This window comes from Ictidomys tridecemlineatus, chromosome 4 (genome assembly GCF_052094955.1).
Source record: "Ictidomys tridecemlineatus isolate mIctTri1 chromosome 4, mIctTri1.hap1, whole genome shotgun sequence".
Classification (NCBI taxonomy): Eukaryota; Metazoa; Chordata; class Mammalia; order Rodentia; family Sciuridae; genus Ictidomys; species Ictidomys tridecemlineatus.
Genome location: NC_135480.1, coordinates 91,193,110 through 91,208,875, shown reverse-complemented (window position 1 = coordinate 91,208,875; position 15,766 = coordinate 91,193,110). Strand labels below are relative to the sequence as shown.

Here is a 15,766-nt window from a genome sequence, read left to right as displayed (position 1 = left end):
TTTCTGAGCCACTTGCTTCATTACCACTGAATGCTGTGGTATGCAGTTCCTGGAAATGAGGACATCCCTACATTGAACCATCAAGGTAAGGGAATTAACTTTGTCCAGAGGGCATTTTAAAGCAGCAAAGGTTTTTTAGTTGATAAAGTGCTGCATATGAGGTAGTTTTTATTTTGTTGCCTCTGGTAATTTCTTTACTGGTTGTTTTTTTGATTATTATTTGAGTTCTGGCACTGAGGATAGAACATGAACCTACTGTGTTGTCTTTTTATCTGTGTTCTTCATTTAAGAACTGTGAGGGCATTTTCACAGTTATGAGAAATGTCAGTTAGAAGCAATTCTTTTTCGCTTCTGTGCTTACAGACCCTATGTACTTAGAAGACACAATTCTTCAAAATTTTGAAACAATCTATGGAATGTTTTCAGTGGTATGTAGAATATTGTAGTTCAGCAAAGACCAATCAGATTCTAGGAATGCTTATTCTGAATTTAGTTTTTAAGAAGAATTTCATAATTAGAAAATTTCACAGCAACAAAGGATACCACCACTGAATGTGGCCATAACTAATTTGTTCATGTTAGAATTCTTTAGTTATCACATAGTGATGGTGACATAGGATTTGGCATAGAAAGAAGTATTAGTGAACGAGATGAGAGTGAATTTTCAGACATGTAGTAATCATACTAGGAGACTCTGGTTTGATAAGCTAAAAGCAATGAGAGTTTTAGGAGGAACAAATGATCAGTAGTGTCAAATTAAAGGAAAAACAACAAACAAGGTCAAATAGGATAAGGACGAAACAGCATATGTTGGTTTAGATAATTTTGAAAGCAGTTCCACCAGAGGAGGAGCCAAGTTGCAGATCATCCATCTTGCTTCTTTCTTCCACACTAGAGAACTGGGCAGATAAGTGCTATTATTATCAACTTTGGCTGGTGTTATTGTTAGTAAATGCAGCATATGTTGAATAGCAATCTTGTAACATGGCAATGTAGACTGAGTAGTGATGTTTTTATCATAATAGGTGGCTTTCTTAGCTAGCCTTGAACATCAAATCTATGAAACTGAAATAAATGTGAAATGTTTCTGAATATAGGGACTCCTTACTTAGGTTTCTACTTATTTTCATTTCACATGGATTTTGAGGAAAATCTATAAATTGTAAATTTGACATCTTATCTCGACTACCATACTTTTAGACTCTATAGTAAGTTCTCAACAAATACTTGATGTGTTCTGAATTTATTTTAAAAATAATTTTATTGATTGTAATACTGCCACACTTCTGGATGGAAGAAACACTCAAGAAATAGTAAAGATAGAAATAGGAAAACAAGCCATAGACAGTGTCAATTTTTCTGCATTCTAACGGGGTACTGGTAAAGTGTCCTGTCTTCCCAGTCCAGCCTTGATTCTCAGGACTTCCTTGTAAGACGGAATAGAGTGGACAAGAAAGATGAAAATGAAACTACACCTACTAATTTCAACCAAACTCAAGAAGAAGTAATGGAGTGACTGTATAGAAGCTGTCTTTAGCATACAGATTCTTTCTAAGTGTTGAACTTCTCTTTGGACCATAAATTTCTACTATTTTTTCCTTAGATCATTCTCATGGTCACATGTGATCCTGCTTCTGATTACTCTACAATACATTGTGTGTATTTATTTATTTATACTTATTATAATTCTAGTAGTAAAAGTAGAGTTCTTTTTGCTGGGTTATCAAAGAATGAGTATGTACTAAGAATGACTGTTTCTGTGTAGTCAAATTCCTATTCTACTTTTGACTGCTCTTGGTTTTGTGGTTGAAAGAATGCAAATCATTCCAAGTTCTGTCATTTAAAATTTCTTGTTTTCTCTGTCCCTAAGGTCTAAGTGACCTGCTGGACTTTTCCTGAGATTGCTGACATAAACCTTTCATTTCCACCTGATAGCTTGATACCTTTTCCTATTCATCTATCAGATTCCCTTTGAGTTGATTTTTTTTTCCCATTTAATGAGTACATTATACTATGCAATAGATGGTAGTATGGGTGATATATGGGCATAATATAGAGACAACTTGGGTATTCTGTAAAGACTAGGGAAATCATTAAGAAAAAGAAAAAATATTATTTGTGATATTTATAGCAACTGGAACAGGTTATTAAAGACAAAAAGGAACAAGTAGATTAGTAGCATTTAAAAACTTTATGCTTGGGGAGTTAGGAGGAAGAAAGAGATAAGTAGGAGTTGCACAGTGGAGTTTTAGGGCAGGGAAACTACTCTGCATGATGCTATAATGCTGGATACATTTTTCAGCATTAATAGAATTTATGGCATGGTAAACCCTAATGTAAACTATGGACTTTGAGTGATGACTGTGGGTCAATGTAAGTTTATTTATTATAACAAACGTACCACTCTGGTGGAGCATGCTACTGGGGGGCGGGGAAGCTATGCCTGTGAGGGGCAGAGGGTACAGTGAACAATGTACTTTCCACTCAATTTTGTCATGGACCTAAAACTAGTTTAAAATGCAGTCTATTTAAAAACAAACAAACAAACAACAAACAAAAAACATACAAATAAAACCCTCAAACATGTTCAATTCTCACTAATATCTTAGAAGCATCCAAAAGATGAACTACAATTTATTTTTTCTGATTCATATGAATGAGCTAACCTGTATGGGAAAATGTCTGCCCAAGGAAAATGTCTTTCTTGCTCCACTTACTAGCGACCTCTTTTGAGAAGCATTTTAAATGCTATAATCTAATTTTTTTTAATTCTACTTTCCTAACATTTGCTTCTCATTTTCTTTCAGGTTTGAAGTTTGAGGAAATTCAAGAAAGATTTGGAGAGGAGTTCTTTAAAATATGCTTTGATGAGAATGAGAGAGTCCTTCGAGCTGTAGGTGGTACATTACAGGACTTTTTTAATGGCTTTGATGCTTTGTTGGAACACATTAGAACTTCTTTTGGAAAACAGGCCACTCTGGAATCACCATCTTTCCTATGCAAAGAGCTCCCTGAAGGTACTCTTATGCTCCACTACTTCCACCCTCATCATGTGGTGGGGTTTGCAATGCTGGGGATGATTAAGGCTGCAGGAAAGAAGATCTATCGCCAAGATGTGGAAGTGGAACAGGTTGCAAACGAGAAGCTGTGCTCTGATGGTTCAAACCGAGGCAATTGTAGCTGTCTTACTTTCCTTATCAAAGAATGTGAAAATACTAACATCACGAAGAACCTTCCACAGGGAACCTCTCAAGTTCCTGCAGACCTCAGAATTAGCATCAACACCTTCTGCAGAGCCTTCCCTTTCCACCTGATGTTTGACCCTAACATGTCAGTCCTTCAGCTGGGAGAAGGCTTAAGGAAACAACTTCGATGTGACACTCACAAAGTGCTCAGGTTTGAAGACTGCTTTGAGATTGTTTCTCCAAAAGTCAATGCTACCTTTGAGAGAGTTCTGCTGCGACTGTCCACCCCATTTGTGATTAGGACCAAACCTGAGGCTTCTGGCACTGAAAATAAAGAAAAGGTAAGTGGATATGGACTTGAGATTGGTGAGGGGAACCATGGAATGGATAATTATTTCAATAAATTACATGCTGGCTATACTTGTAATTATTTAGGCAAGAGAGCTTTAAGTGCCATTTAGAAGATTACTGGTCCCTTGATGTATGTAAGAAGATTTGGCCCTATTCCCAGCCATTTTGCATAGTGTCTGCCTCATTCATTAATTTATTTCAGCACATAAAAAGGAGACATTTATTAATACTAGGCATAGCAATTACAAAAATGATAGGACTCACTAAAAATCTAATATTTTACATTCATGAATTTTTCCACTGATTGAAGTCAAACCATGAGAGAAATAGTGATACTGATTTCAGCATTGCAGGGTTTGATTGCCTTATCTGGAAATAAATATAGGTTAAAAAGTCAGCTATACTATGAATATGTTCTTTTCTAAATTTCATAATCTAGGAACATCTAATACATATCCTACTTTTGTCTTACTATACATAATAATGTTCCCCATAGGTTGGAAATTGACTGTCTAAAAACTTCTCTTTAACTAAATTTTTAGTATTGAAATAGGTTCATCCTTTAGAATGCGTTCACTCCTTGAGAAGATTCAGAGAATACTAGTATTATGTACTCATGTTCTACTAAAATGCAGTTCTCTTAGGCTTTCATCTTATTTCCAAGTATTTTGAGGAAGTATTGGTTATTAGAAATTTAATAGGTTGCTATGGCTAAAGGAAGGAAAAATTTCAGAAATGATGAAAAACTCAGTAAGTGAATAATCTACTATACATATTCTGGATTGTCTGTAATAATAATTAATGAAAAAATAGGATCCTGAAAGTGAGTCAAATATGTTTTTCAGGATTTTGTACAGTATTAGTTTCATAGTTAACTTTATAATTTTGAAGTTCAATGGAAAACTTTTAAAGTGTTTGAGAAAGATGGAATGATCCTTATGTATTCCCTCTGAATAAGTCATTTAGGAAAATCATTCAGTAATATTTTTATTATATAAATCCAGGGATTAGAAATCATCTAAGGATAGACCTGGATTTGATACATTTGGATATTTTAGTGTGAATGAATTATTATTATTGTTCTTATTTGATCACAGAAAGATATTTTTAATTTTTTTTTTAGTAGTACTGGGGATTGAACTCAGGGCACTTTGCATCTGAGTTACACCCCTAGTCCTTTCTAGTTTTTATTTTGAAACAGGGTCTTGCTAAATTTTCCAGTCTGCCTCAAAATTGTGATCCTCCTGCCTCAGCCCCGCAAGTTTGCTGAGATAACCGGCATGTGCCACCATAGTCAATTAATAATATTTTAAGGTGATATATATATTAATTATACATATAAATATACATATATATTTATTAATTACTGCTAATTTTGAGGCCTCTTAGGATGGAAGAAACTTGGTAAATGTGTATTTTTGTTCACATTTGTAATTGCTTTAAAATGGGAATTATGCTAGCTTTTTAATTTAGAAAATATTAAAGCTGTCATTTTGGTTTTACAGGAGTTCAATATTTGGCATGGAGGGTTTGAAGCATATTTTGGCCTTTAGAATTGAAGTTAGCATTTTCAAAAATGTTCCTGAACTAGATTATTAACAATGCTAATTGTTTTATATATTGGGGAAAAATCCATTCAATTTAAATATAATGCTTCAGATTTCCCCCCTATATTTGGCTTGTATTTCTGTTGAATTTGTATACCAGGGTAAGAAATAGACATAATGAAATGATGACTCAAATGTCAAGGCCCCCTGCCAATTCCAATAATAAGGAACTGGCTCATTGAGAAGATGCAATTATCATCTAAACATGCTCATGTAGTTTAAAAATAAAGCCATAGGTTAGATTTTTAGTTATGTGCTCATTCTTACATTTACATTTCTGCATACCCACCTGAGAAATGGTTTTGAGAAGGGAACATTTTGGAGACTATAGTTGTCTCAAATTGGAACTATAATCAGTGATGGCATAGAATCTTACCCAGGTGAATAAGTAATATTTTTGAATTAATGTGTCATTAAATTCCAGTATGTAGTTTCTTAAGATATGGAAAGAAGAAAGCAAATCAGGCTTAAAAATTAATTATGTTCTTGTTGATAAATGTGACCTTGATATGCATTTTTTCCCCATAATAGCTGTTGTTATTAATAGATTACTTCATGTTGCTTGAAGTCTCTAGTTTTTATTTGGCTTGGATAAGAAAGTGCTATTTTACAATAATTTAACATATATAATTCTTAGTCTAACACCAAAAGCTTTCATTATCTATCTATTTTGTCTATGCACTTAATACCAATGAACCACTACCCCTGCCATCAAGAGAAAAAGTTGAGTTAATCATCAGTCATGACAGTAAAACATTTGCAGATTGAATTGAAAATGCTTCTGATAAATTATGATCTTCGTGATTTTATTTATTTATTTATTTTATTTGTTTATTTAATGACTAGAGGTACAAAATGCTCATAAGCAAGTTGGTGAGATACTAGTGAAACAGAAAGCCATTATCTTAGGCTCTAAAGTATTACATCTTGATCCTGCTGTAATGGGTTATAAACATGTAAGGCTTGATCAAGATGTCAACTTGTCACTGAGAGGCATCTGGTGCAACAATCCATGGCAGGTTTCAATTCAGCAGTCTCGAAGTCAGAAGAAACTTCCAGATGGCTTAATTAGGCTTTGATCCCATCACTTGGTTTCCTCTACATCTCTAAGTGCTCATCCATGTCTCACACAGTCTCTCTCTCTCTCTCTCTCTCCCTCTCCCCCCTCGCTCTCTCTCATTTCTTTTCTCCCCATGTGTTTTCATGTCCTTAAGCTCAACTTCTTTTTCTGCACCTTCTTACTCATCAAATGTCAAGCACTGAATATGAATAAATTAGTTATTAAAAACAGATATGCTAGCAATAAAGACTCTCTTAGATATCCATATTAATCTGTGCCATGATCTCTTTCACATCATTCAGATCTAATATTGTTCTGAGAAACTGGGATCTTGTTTTGAATTACAAGGCTTTGTGATGAATTGGAGAAGAAATTTGTTTGCAATCCAGCAAGCTGTTTGGAGGTTAATATATCCATGTGAACTCAACCCATTGAAGTTGATTTCAATGTTTCTTTGTGTGGAGGATTATTACAAATCAGGGTAATGGCACATATTCTTATACTGTAAAGTCATACATGATAAGTGTCAACAGATTGTAAGAGAGTTTCCTCTGATAACCTTGATTTTAGTAAATCCTTTTAATTTCTGAGTGTCAGATTGCTACCTCTGGAAATTAAGAAACTTAGACTAATAATTAATATTTGTATTCCTCTATAAGTCATACTTGATACACGTATATTTATATGATATCAATTATTATGGTTTAGATGTAGTGTCCCCCAAAAGCTCACATATGAGACAATGCAAGAAGATTTGGAGGAGAAATGATTGGGTTATAACCTTACCCCAATCAGTGAATTGATCCCTGATGGGATTAACTGAGTGATAACTAAAGGCAGATGGTGTGTGGCTGGAGAAGTGATTCATTGTGGGTGTGGCTAAGGGGCATATAATTTGTATCTTGAGAGTGGAGTCTCTCCCTGTTTTCTGATCATCATGTGAGCTGCTTCCCTCCTGCATACTCTTCCACCATGATGTTCAGCCTCACCTCGACCCCTGAAGAATAGGAGCCAGCTGCCTTTGGACTAAGACCTCTGAAACCATGAACCCTCAGATCTTTTAGTCACAGCAGTGTAAAAGAGGATTAAAAAACATCAATTGACCATAACCTTTTTCTCATCCCCATGATTTAGTGAATTCAGATTCATTTTAAAAGAGTGGAAGGGGGAAGGTGGCTTATCTACCAGGAAGAATGCATTTTATTATAAAGACTGGATTAAAAAAATTCTCCTGACAGTTTAGGTGACCAACCTGAGAAAATTACTTGTAAGTATTAAATGGTATAATCTACCTAAAATTCTTAGCATCTGCAGCTCGAAGAATTAAGTTGCTGAATAAAAATTGTTATTACTTTTTCCACTATATTGTTATTGTTCCTTCCCACTTGTAATGTTCCCTCTACACATTCCCCTACTCACTTCTTTTTGCCTTAGAGAAGACAGTATCAGATATCAGCAGTTTTAATAATTTTAGAGAAATATCAACCTCACCTAACATCTTTGTAAAAACAGGGCTTGGTCTCTGCTTCTTGTCTTCTTAATAAAGATTAGAAAACCACTTGTCACAAGTCCTCCAGGAGCTCTATTTGGGTTTGCTTTTTATTTACAAATTATTACTTTTTAAATTCCTTGGTCGTCTTTGCAGATTCATGAAAGTTTGGAATCAAATTTTCATTACCCCTCTCTACTAATATAATTTATATTCACTTATCAAAGCATTTTGCAGTGGCTTCCCAAATGAAAGAGATGGATGAACCTAGCCACAGACTGAAATGGCAATGGATTTTGAAAAATAATAAACAACATGAGTTATTTTGACTTTTTTTTTGGTGGTTGTTTAATAGCAATGCTTCAAAGAACCTTAATAATACCCTGGAAGAAGTCCAGCATTTGAAATACATCATCTCTAGGACAGAACAATAGTGTTGTTATTCATCTTCTGTTTTGTTCTCAGGGTAAGCACTAAGGAAAAGTATAACAAAATTACATTTTTTAATCCTCAGAAATATCCTCACATTTGTCTCATCAGTTAGAAACTGCAAGTAAATTCTGGGAAATAACTTTCAATAGATAAAGCAGGAAATAATCTATAATTTTCTGTGGTCATATCTGTTTTGAAAATCTTCCTTTATCTTTTCTAGACAGGTACCCATCTTTTTATGATGTGCTGATTGAAAAGTTTTAAATATATTTATCTATCTTACCATACATAAAGAACTTCTGAAAGACAAGTTTAATTTGGCTGTCAAGAATAAATTTTTAGGCCAGGCATGATGGTGCACGCCTGTAATCCCAGTGGCTTGAGAGTTTGAAGCAGGAGGATCACGAGTTCAAAACCAGCCTCAGCAATTTAGCAAGGCCCTAAGCAATTCAGTGAAACCCTGTTTCTAAATAAAATATAAAAAAGGGGCTGGGTATGTGGTTCAGTGGTTAAGTGTCCTTAGATTCATTCACCGTACCAAAAAAAAAAAAAAAAAAAAAAGGAATTTATTTTTGTCTTCAACTTAAATTTAATTGGGGAAAGTATGAGCATTTCTTTTTCTCTTCAGATCATAATATTCTATTAGAGACTTTAAATATTGAACTGTAGTCTTTGTGATGGACAACTTGACATAAGGGCTTTTTCCATATGTTAGAAGTACACCAGATATAACTTTATTCAAAATAATCTAGAGTCTTTTTTTTTTCTTGTAAGTACAAATGAGGTCCTTAATTTAAATTTTTATGTTTTTCATGTTTCTTTACAATTGCTCCCTGACAATTGATTAACCATAAAAGTAAGATTGGGCAAATTGAGATTTTTATGGAGATATTGACATTGTTCATCCAGGTCTTTTTTTCCCCTCTTAATGCCTATAATATTAAAATTAATGTATTGTGTTATTAGTGAGCAATTACTGTGTTTTGTATAGAGGACACCATAGGTGATTACATAGTGAATCATGTACTCCTAACAGTATCCTCATGTTTAAAGTTTATGTTTTGCCACATTTTTTGTCAGCAAGAAAGATTTCAGCCTCCCAAACTTATAAACTTATCTATGTTGTAGCATGTATCCATAGGTTGTTCATTTTTATTGCTGAACATTTGGTTGAATAGATATACTACAGTTTATGCATAAAACCAGTGGATGGATATTAGGTTATTACCATATTTAGGCTATTTTGAGTAATGGGACAGTGAGAATTTATGTACAAGAGTTTATAGGGATATGTTCCCACTTCTCTTGTTCAGATGAATAGGAGTTGCTGTGTTGTATGGTATGGATATGTTTAGGCCTTAAAGAAATTGCCAACAGTTTTCCAAGGGGGTTATGCCATTTCCCATTTGACTGGCAACATGTGAGGATTCCACTTTCTTTATATCCTCACCAATACTTAGTATTATCAGTCTTTTTAATCTGCCACCCTAGGTGCAAAATGTTATCTTGGGTTTAATTCACATTTCTTTGATGACTAAAGATGTTATCTATCTTTTTTATGCATGTTAGCAATTGGTATAATTTCTTTGATTAAATATCTAATCCAGTGTTTTGCAATTACTTTATGTAGGTCTGTTCAGATTTTCATATTTTCTCGAATTAATTTCAGTACCCTGTGTTTTTCTAGAAACTCGTCCATCTCATCTAAATTGTCTATGTTGACCTAAAGTTGTTTATGATAATTCCATATAATCACTTCAGTTTTGATGTGTGGCTGGTGATGTCTTCTTTTTTGCTCTTGATTTTGGTAATTCATCTTCTCTTACCTCTTGTTTTTTTTTTTTCTGGTAACATTTGATAAATGTTTATCAATTTTGTTAATATTTTCAAAGAAATAGAATATTTTCTGTTTTCTATCATGTCTGATGTTTTCTTTCTTGTGCTTGCATTATGCTTAATTTACACTTATTTTTTTCTTTTTTTAATATGTATTTATTTTATTTAGTTGTAGTTGGACACAATACCTTCATTTATTTATTTATTTATTTATTTATTTATTTATTTATTTATTTATTTATATGTGGTGCTGAGGGTCAAACCCTGGGCCTCACATGTGTGGGGCGAGTGCTCTACTGCCGAGCCATAACCACAGCCCTTTTATTTGTTTTTTAATATATGGCAATTTAGATTAATGAGTTGAGGTCCTTTTTTTTAAGTATGCTCTTTAAACTATAAATTATTTTAAACTGTACTTTAACTGCATCCCATAAGTTTTAATCTTCATCCTTTTGTTTTCCTTTGGGTCAAATTATTTTCTGATCTCTTCTGTAAAGCTCTTTTTTGAGCAATGGATTATTTTTAATTGTGCTATTTAATTTCCATATTAAGCGTACATTCGTAAATGTATTTTAAGTCATTTTATTAGTGCTTACAATAGAGATTAAAATAAATACTTTAATTATCACAATGTGTCCTTCAAATTAATACTAACCTAATATTGTACACTATAACAATTTTGTCCTATATAACTTAATTTCTACCCCCCAGCCCCTGCCTTTTTGTGGTATTATTTTACATGTTATAAATTCAATTATACAATGGTTTTTGTAATTACTGTATAATATTAATTGTATGTATATATATAATATATAATTTTATATAATACATATCTATATCAAAAGGAATTAGGACAAGAAAGAAGAAATATATTCAAGCTTTTTCATATACTGTCTTATATTTATCTTCATATTTACCATTTCCAGTGTCTTTATTTCTTCCCATGTATATGCACTTTCTTTGGTCTTGAGGAAGTTCCCTTAATATATTTTGTAGAGCTGGTCTATTAGCAACCAGTTTTATTACTCTTTATTTGTCTGACAGTGTCTTTATTTCACCTTAACTTTTGAGAGTTTTTCTGGATATAGAATCTTTTGTTGGAAGTATTTTTTTTCCAGTGAATTGAATATGTCCTCTACTGTCTATTGGGCTCTTTCTTTTTCAATTAAGTTAGTTGTTCATTGCATCACTGATTCCTATTCCAATGAACAAAATTGAACATAGTGATATAAGAGAGGATAAGCCATCTTGAAAAGAATGATTAGGCAGGGAATGCTTCACTGAGAATATATAAGGTTCATATATTTTCTTCATATTCTAGTTTTGGTAGGATTCCCAGATTTGTTACTTTAGTGCACCATTTGACACACTCATGCTAAACATTGTTTTCTGGAACATCCACTTTAATTTCTTCTTTTTCTTTCACTCTCTTTCTCTCTCACTTTCTCACCTACATCCCTGCCTCCTTCCTGGATAGAGCTGTATTTTTATTTACTTTTTGGCTATTGGAGATATTTAATATGTATTTTCACTCTATTATTAGATTCCTTTTATTTAGGTTTTTATTGTAAAACAATTACAGTATAAAATTTGGAAAATGCAGAACACTAAGAGTAAAACATCTGTTTATTATTAATTCCTTGAAATATTCACTGATAATCTTTTGGTGTACCTCTTTTTATTTTATACTACAAAACTCATTAGTTATGTGGGTGTAGATAGTTGTATTTTTTCATTTTTTTTTGCTAAAAAAATAATGTAAATCAATGTAGCCTATATATTTTATTTTCAAATTTTTATTAGTACTAAAGTTAGCTACTTTTCTGAATCACATGTTCTCTGATTGTTCAATAGAAGTCTAACATACTTCTATTTGCACATCTACTGGGCCCATCTTTTACTTGCTATGCAGTTGTCTCTTATAATTTTCAATTTTTTTGCCTTTAAAAAACATTTGCTAAGAAAATTCTTTGCTATAGAAAACTAAGTGGTCAATACTATTTATATATTTCAGTATCTCTTTCTATTACACTGTTCTTTATTCTTTCTATTGATAGATTGATAGCTTAGGTTGAAATGAGAGATATTTCACTGGACATAGTTAGTTTTTTATGTTGCTATGTGGTACCCCATCAATTGCTGTTGAACCAGAAGGCCAGTATATACCTTTGACTTTTTGTTCTGAGCAGCAACTGAACTCTGTGGGCCAATCAAGCACTCCAAGAACATTGCAGAACACTGATGACATGTCAGCATTGTTTTGACAGCACCACAGGATATATCTCCTAGGAACACCAGTGGTTGTCTTAGCAACCTTTACCCTAGTTTGTCAAAGGAGGACTTCAGAGCCTGATTGTTGCTCTGTTATCATTGTGAGATGATAGCTTACATGGTCATGGTAACCATCTCTGTTTTCCTGAAGTATATGCAAGACAGAAAAAATATCAGAGTCATGGAAACATAATACACTAGATTTTCTTTTCTTCCTTTTTCATATTGTGTATTTACTCTTCAAAGATTCTGTGATTAGGTGTACTCAGATCATAACTTGGTTTTTATTGCTACAGCAACTTCTAAGTCATGACTTCATTGTCTTGCTTTTTCCAAGGGGGTTTTGTGATAATGTCCAATTATGATAATTATGACTGAAATAAGTAAGTAGCATTATGTGGCCTTGGTTGGCACCATTCTGGAACAAGCACAGAGGTGGTGCTGGGAAACAATATTGTGTATGAGTACGAAGTCTCTGGAGCAGGACTTTCCAAGTTTGAATCCTTTTTCTGTCTTTTCCTAGCTAGGTGAACTTGAACAATCTTGATTTTTAAAGCTTCTCTTCTTTGCCAACTGTATGTTCAGTGGTACTCTTTTTTTTTTTTAAAGATAGAAGAGAGAGAATTTTTTAATATTTATTTTTTCAGTTTTCGGTGGACACAACATCTTTATTTTATTTTTATGTGTTGCTGAGGATCAAACCCAGAGCTCCACACGTGCCAGGCGAGTGCGCTACTGCTTGAGCCACATCCCCAGCCCCAGTGGGGGTCTCTTGTTCTATACTGTTTTCCTGCAAAAATAATGAGGGCATTTTTCTGTGTTCCACAAGTTTGTTTACTACTTGTTTCAGTTTTACCACCAAATACTCATTTAGCATTCCCTTGGTTGTATTCCTCATTTTTAATTCATAGTTTTGATTAAGAAATATTCTTATGTTCAATTTTAATATCACTTGTTCTTAGGAAAAAATGTCAGAATGTAGATTAACATTTAAAAGTATATGTAATATATATGTAAGTACGTGTATGTGTGAGAATTCCAGATGGTTATGAATACCTTGTTTGAAAATATTCATAAAGAAGAGGAAACTGCCTTCAAATATTTGAAGAGGGATGATAAGAAGAGGAATACTATTTCATTATATTTCACAAGGCAAATTGAGAATTAAGTAGAAGTTATAAGGAACTAAATTTGGTTAAGGATTAAGGGAAATGTTCCAATAATTTAGAATATTAAAAACGAAGTGAATTTCCCTGTGAGATAGTGAGCTACACAATATTTAGGAGTTCAAAAAGAAATTGAGTAACAATCTCTCAGAGGTATTTTAGGGAAGATTCAGGGAAGCCCAAACTTCCTCCAAGATAAATAAGAGGATCATATTACTTTTAGCATTCTGATTTCAGAAAATAGAAGTAATACCTATATTGCAGACTTTTGTGCTCATAGAAGTAAAATTTCTAATCCATTTTAGAATTCCATTAGAATGGATGTGATTTGACCTGAAGTAATGAATGGGTAGAATAGGAAGAGTCACAAAAGCTGTAATTCTATTTAGTAATTATTATTCTCCAGAACCTAGTACTTTGCAACCTTCAAAATTCAACTAATGTTTAAGTTTCATTGAAGTGTCATCTGTGTTGAGTTCCAAGTTTAGTAAGCATTTTCCACTCTTAGAAAATTCAATTAAAACTTGATTTGTATGACCTATCATGAATAGTCAAACAGTAAAAGCTGTCTTTAAAACATTTTTAACTTGAGGGCGCTCTATATAGGAGTTATTTGTTTTTCAATATTCATGAAACTGGACCTTTAGGAAATGCTGAAATAATAAGCAAGTCATTAGCCTGTGCCTCTTGAACAAGTTTTCTTCTAGCTTATTTGGTTTTTAAAAAACTCAAATAATTTCCACATTTTTCATTCACTGGTAGTTATAGTGATCTCTTATTAGATAGATCTTTCTATCATACTGAAAAAATATGATCCAGCACTCTTGGTTTCATTGAACAGTATTTTTAAATTTTGTGTCAGAAGGAGTATAGTTCACTACATTTTGCTTTTCTGAAAAGAATACAAGTATTTATGTTTGAATTACAAGATGGTCTTGTTTTTTTTTTTTTTTCTTTTCTCTGTTAACTGAAGACAGTGTTTTTCATGGATGTTTAGAAGAATGAAGGCTTGACCTTATTTATAGGAGGAGCAGAGGAAGAAATTTGTTCCCAAACTCTCGCTCTTTGAAGGAGAGATCAAGAACCGTATTTCTTGTCAGGACAGGCTTATCTGTGATGTTGTTGACAACTGATGTTAAGAATGTAAAACTCTTGCGAAGTCTTGAGATTTCAAGTTTACATGTCTCAGAATTATGAGTGGATGAGTGACTCTGGGCTACTCAGCACGAGCTTCAGAAATCTTTCCTTCCACTTCAGAAAATGTGTGAGGAAATCACTCCATCTCCATATGCATACGTAGAACTCATATTATGACTTACAGAACCAAGCATTTGCTCATTTTCCTGATTGATGAATATAGTAAGTGTAGAGCTAATACTAGAGTTGCCATAAATAAGAGAAAGAATTTCTTATAAATGTTTTGTATTAAAAGGATTTTGTGCTATTCAGATTTCCTAGGAAGGCTTTTAATTCTTCTTACCTTTCTATCCTTATTAGAATAATTATGATTTTTTTCAATTGTTTACTATTCCACTGGGCTCTGTGGTTGTAGAGGCTTTTTCTATACTATGAGTTTATTATTCTGTGGAATAAAAAAGTATTTCGTTTGATATACAGTGTTTGCATTCAGTATAGGAAATAAAATTTTGTGAAGTTAATATTATTTTCCCCAATTTATAGACATAAGTGATATCTTAACAAATCATTTATAGATTCTGTTTTCTGTTTCTCTATAATCCTCTTGATTTTATGTAACCATAAATCTATACTATATTATAAATTATAATGTAACATTATAAATATATAATATAAATATATATTACAGGTTTTACATTTCATTCTGTCAGTTTCTCCATTCATTAGATGATTTGAGTTTTGTTTTTGTTTTGTTTTGGTACTGGAGCCTTTAACCACTGAGCAACATCCCCAGATCCTTTTATTTTTTAATTTGAGACAGGGTCTTGATAAATTGCTTACAGCCTCACTAAATTGCTGAGGCTGGCTTTCAATTTGAAGTTCTCCTGCCTTAGCCTCCCAAAGTTGCTGGAATTACAGGTGTGTGCCATTGCACCTGGCCAAGATATGACTTTTTAAACTTTTGTCCACAATACTACATTACAGAAGACAATGAGTAATTTTGTCACTGTATGAGAATAAATGAACAAACAAACAAAAAGCCTCTCTAATTTGCTCCTCCTGATAGAGGTCATTTGACACTATAATAATGTGTTTCATTTTCTTAAAAGAATGTTATCTTGTAAACTTTATATATGATTTGATTTCCTTAGTTTTCCCCAGATATTTCTTTGTAGAGAACCACTCTCTTACAGTGTGACTTTCTGAGTGCTGACAACATTTCAATTTGTAAG

The 15,766-nt window shown here is 33.0% G+C and overlaps 1 protein-coding gene across 1 annotated transcript in view; it reads left to right on the top strand.

Moving 5' to 3' along the window:
• The window catches only part of Gucy1a2 (guanylate cyclase 1 soluble subunit alpha 2), a 277,284-nt gene that overhangs the window by 59,667 nt on the left and 201,851 nt on the right, over window positions 1–15,766 (top strand). Inside the window, exon 4 of the mRNA XM_078046945.1 lies at window positions 2,808–3,526. Coding sequence (XP_077903071.1) covers window positions 2,808–3,526 — 719 coding nt within the window. The remainder of the gene's footprint in view (window positions 1–2,807; window positions 3,527–15,766) is intronic.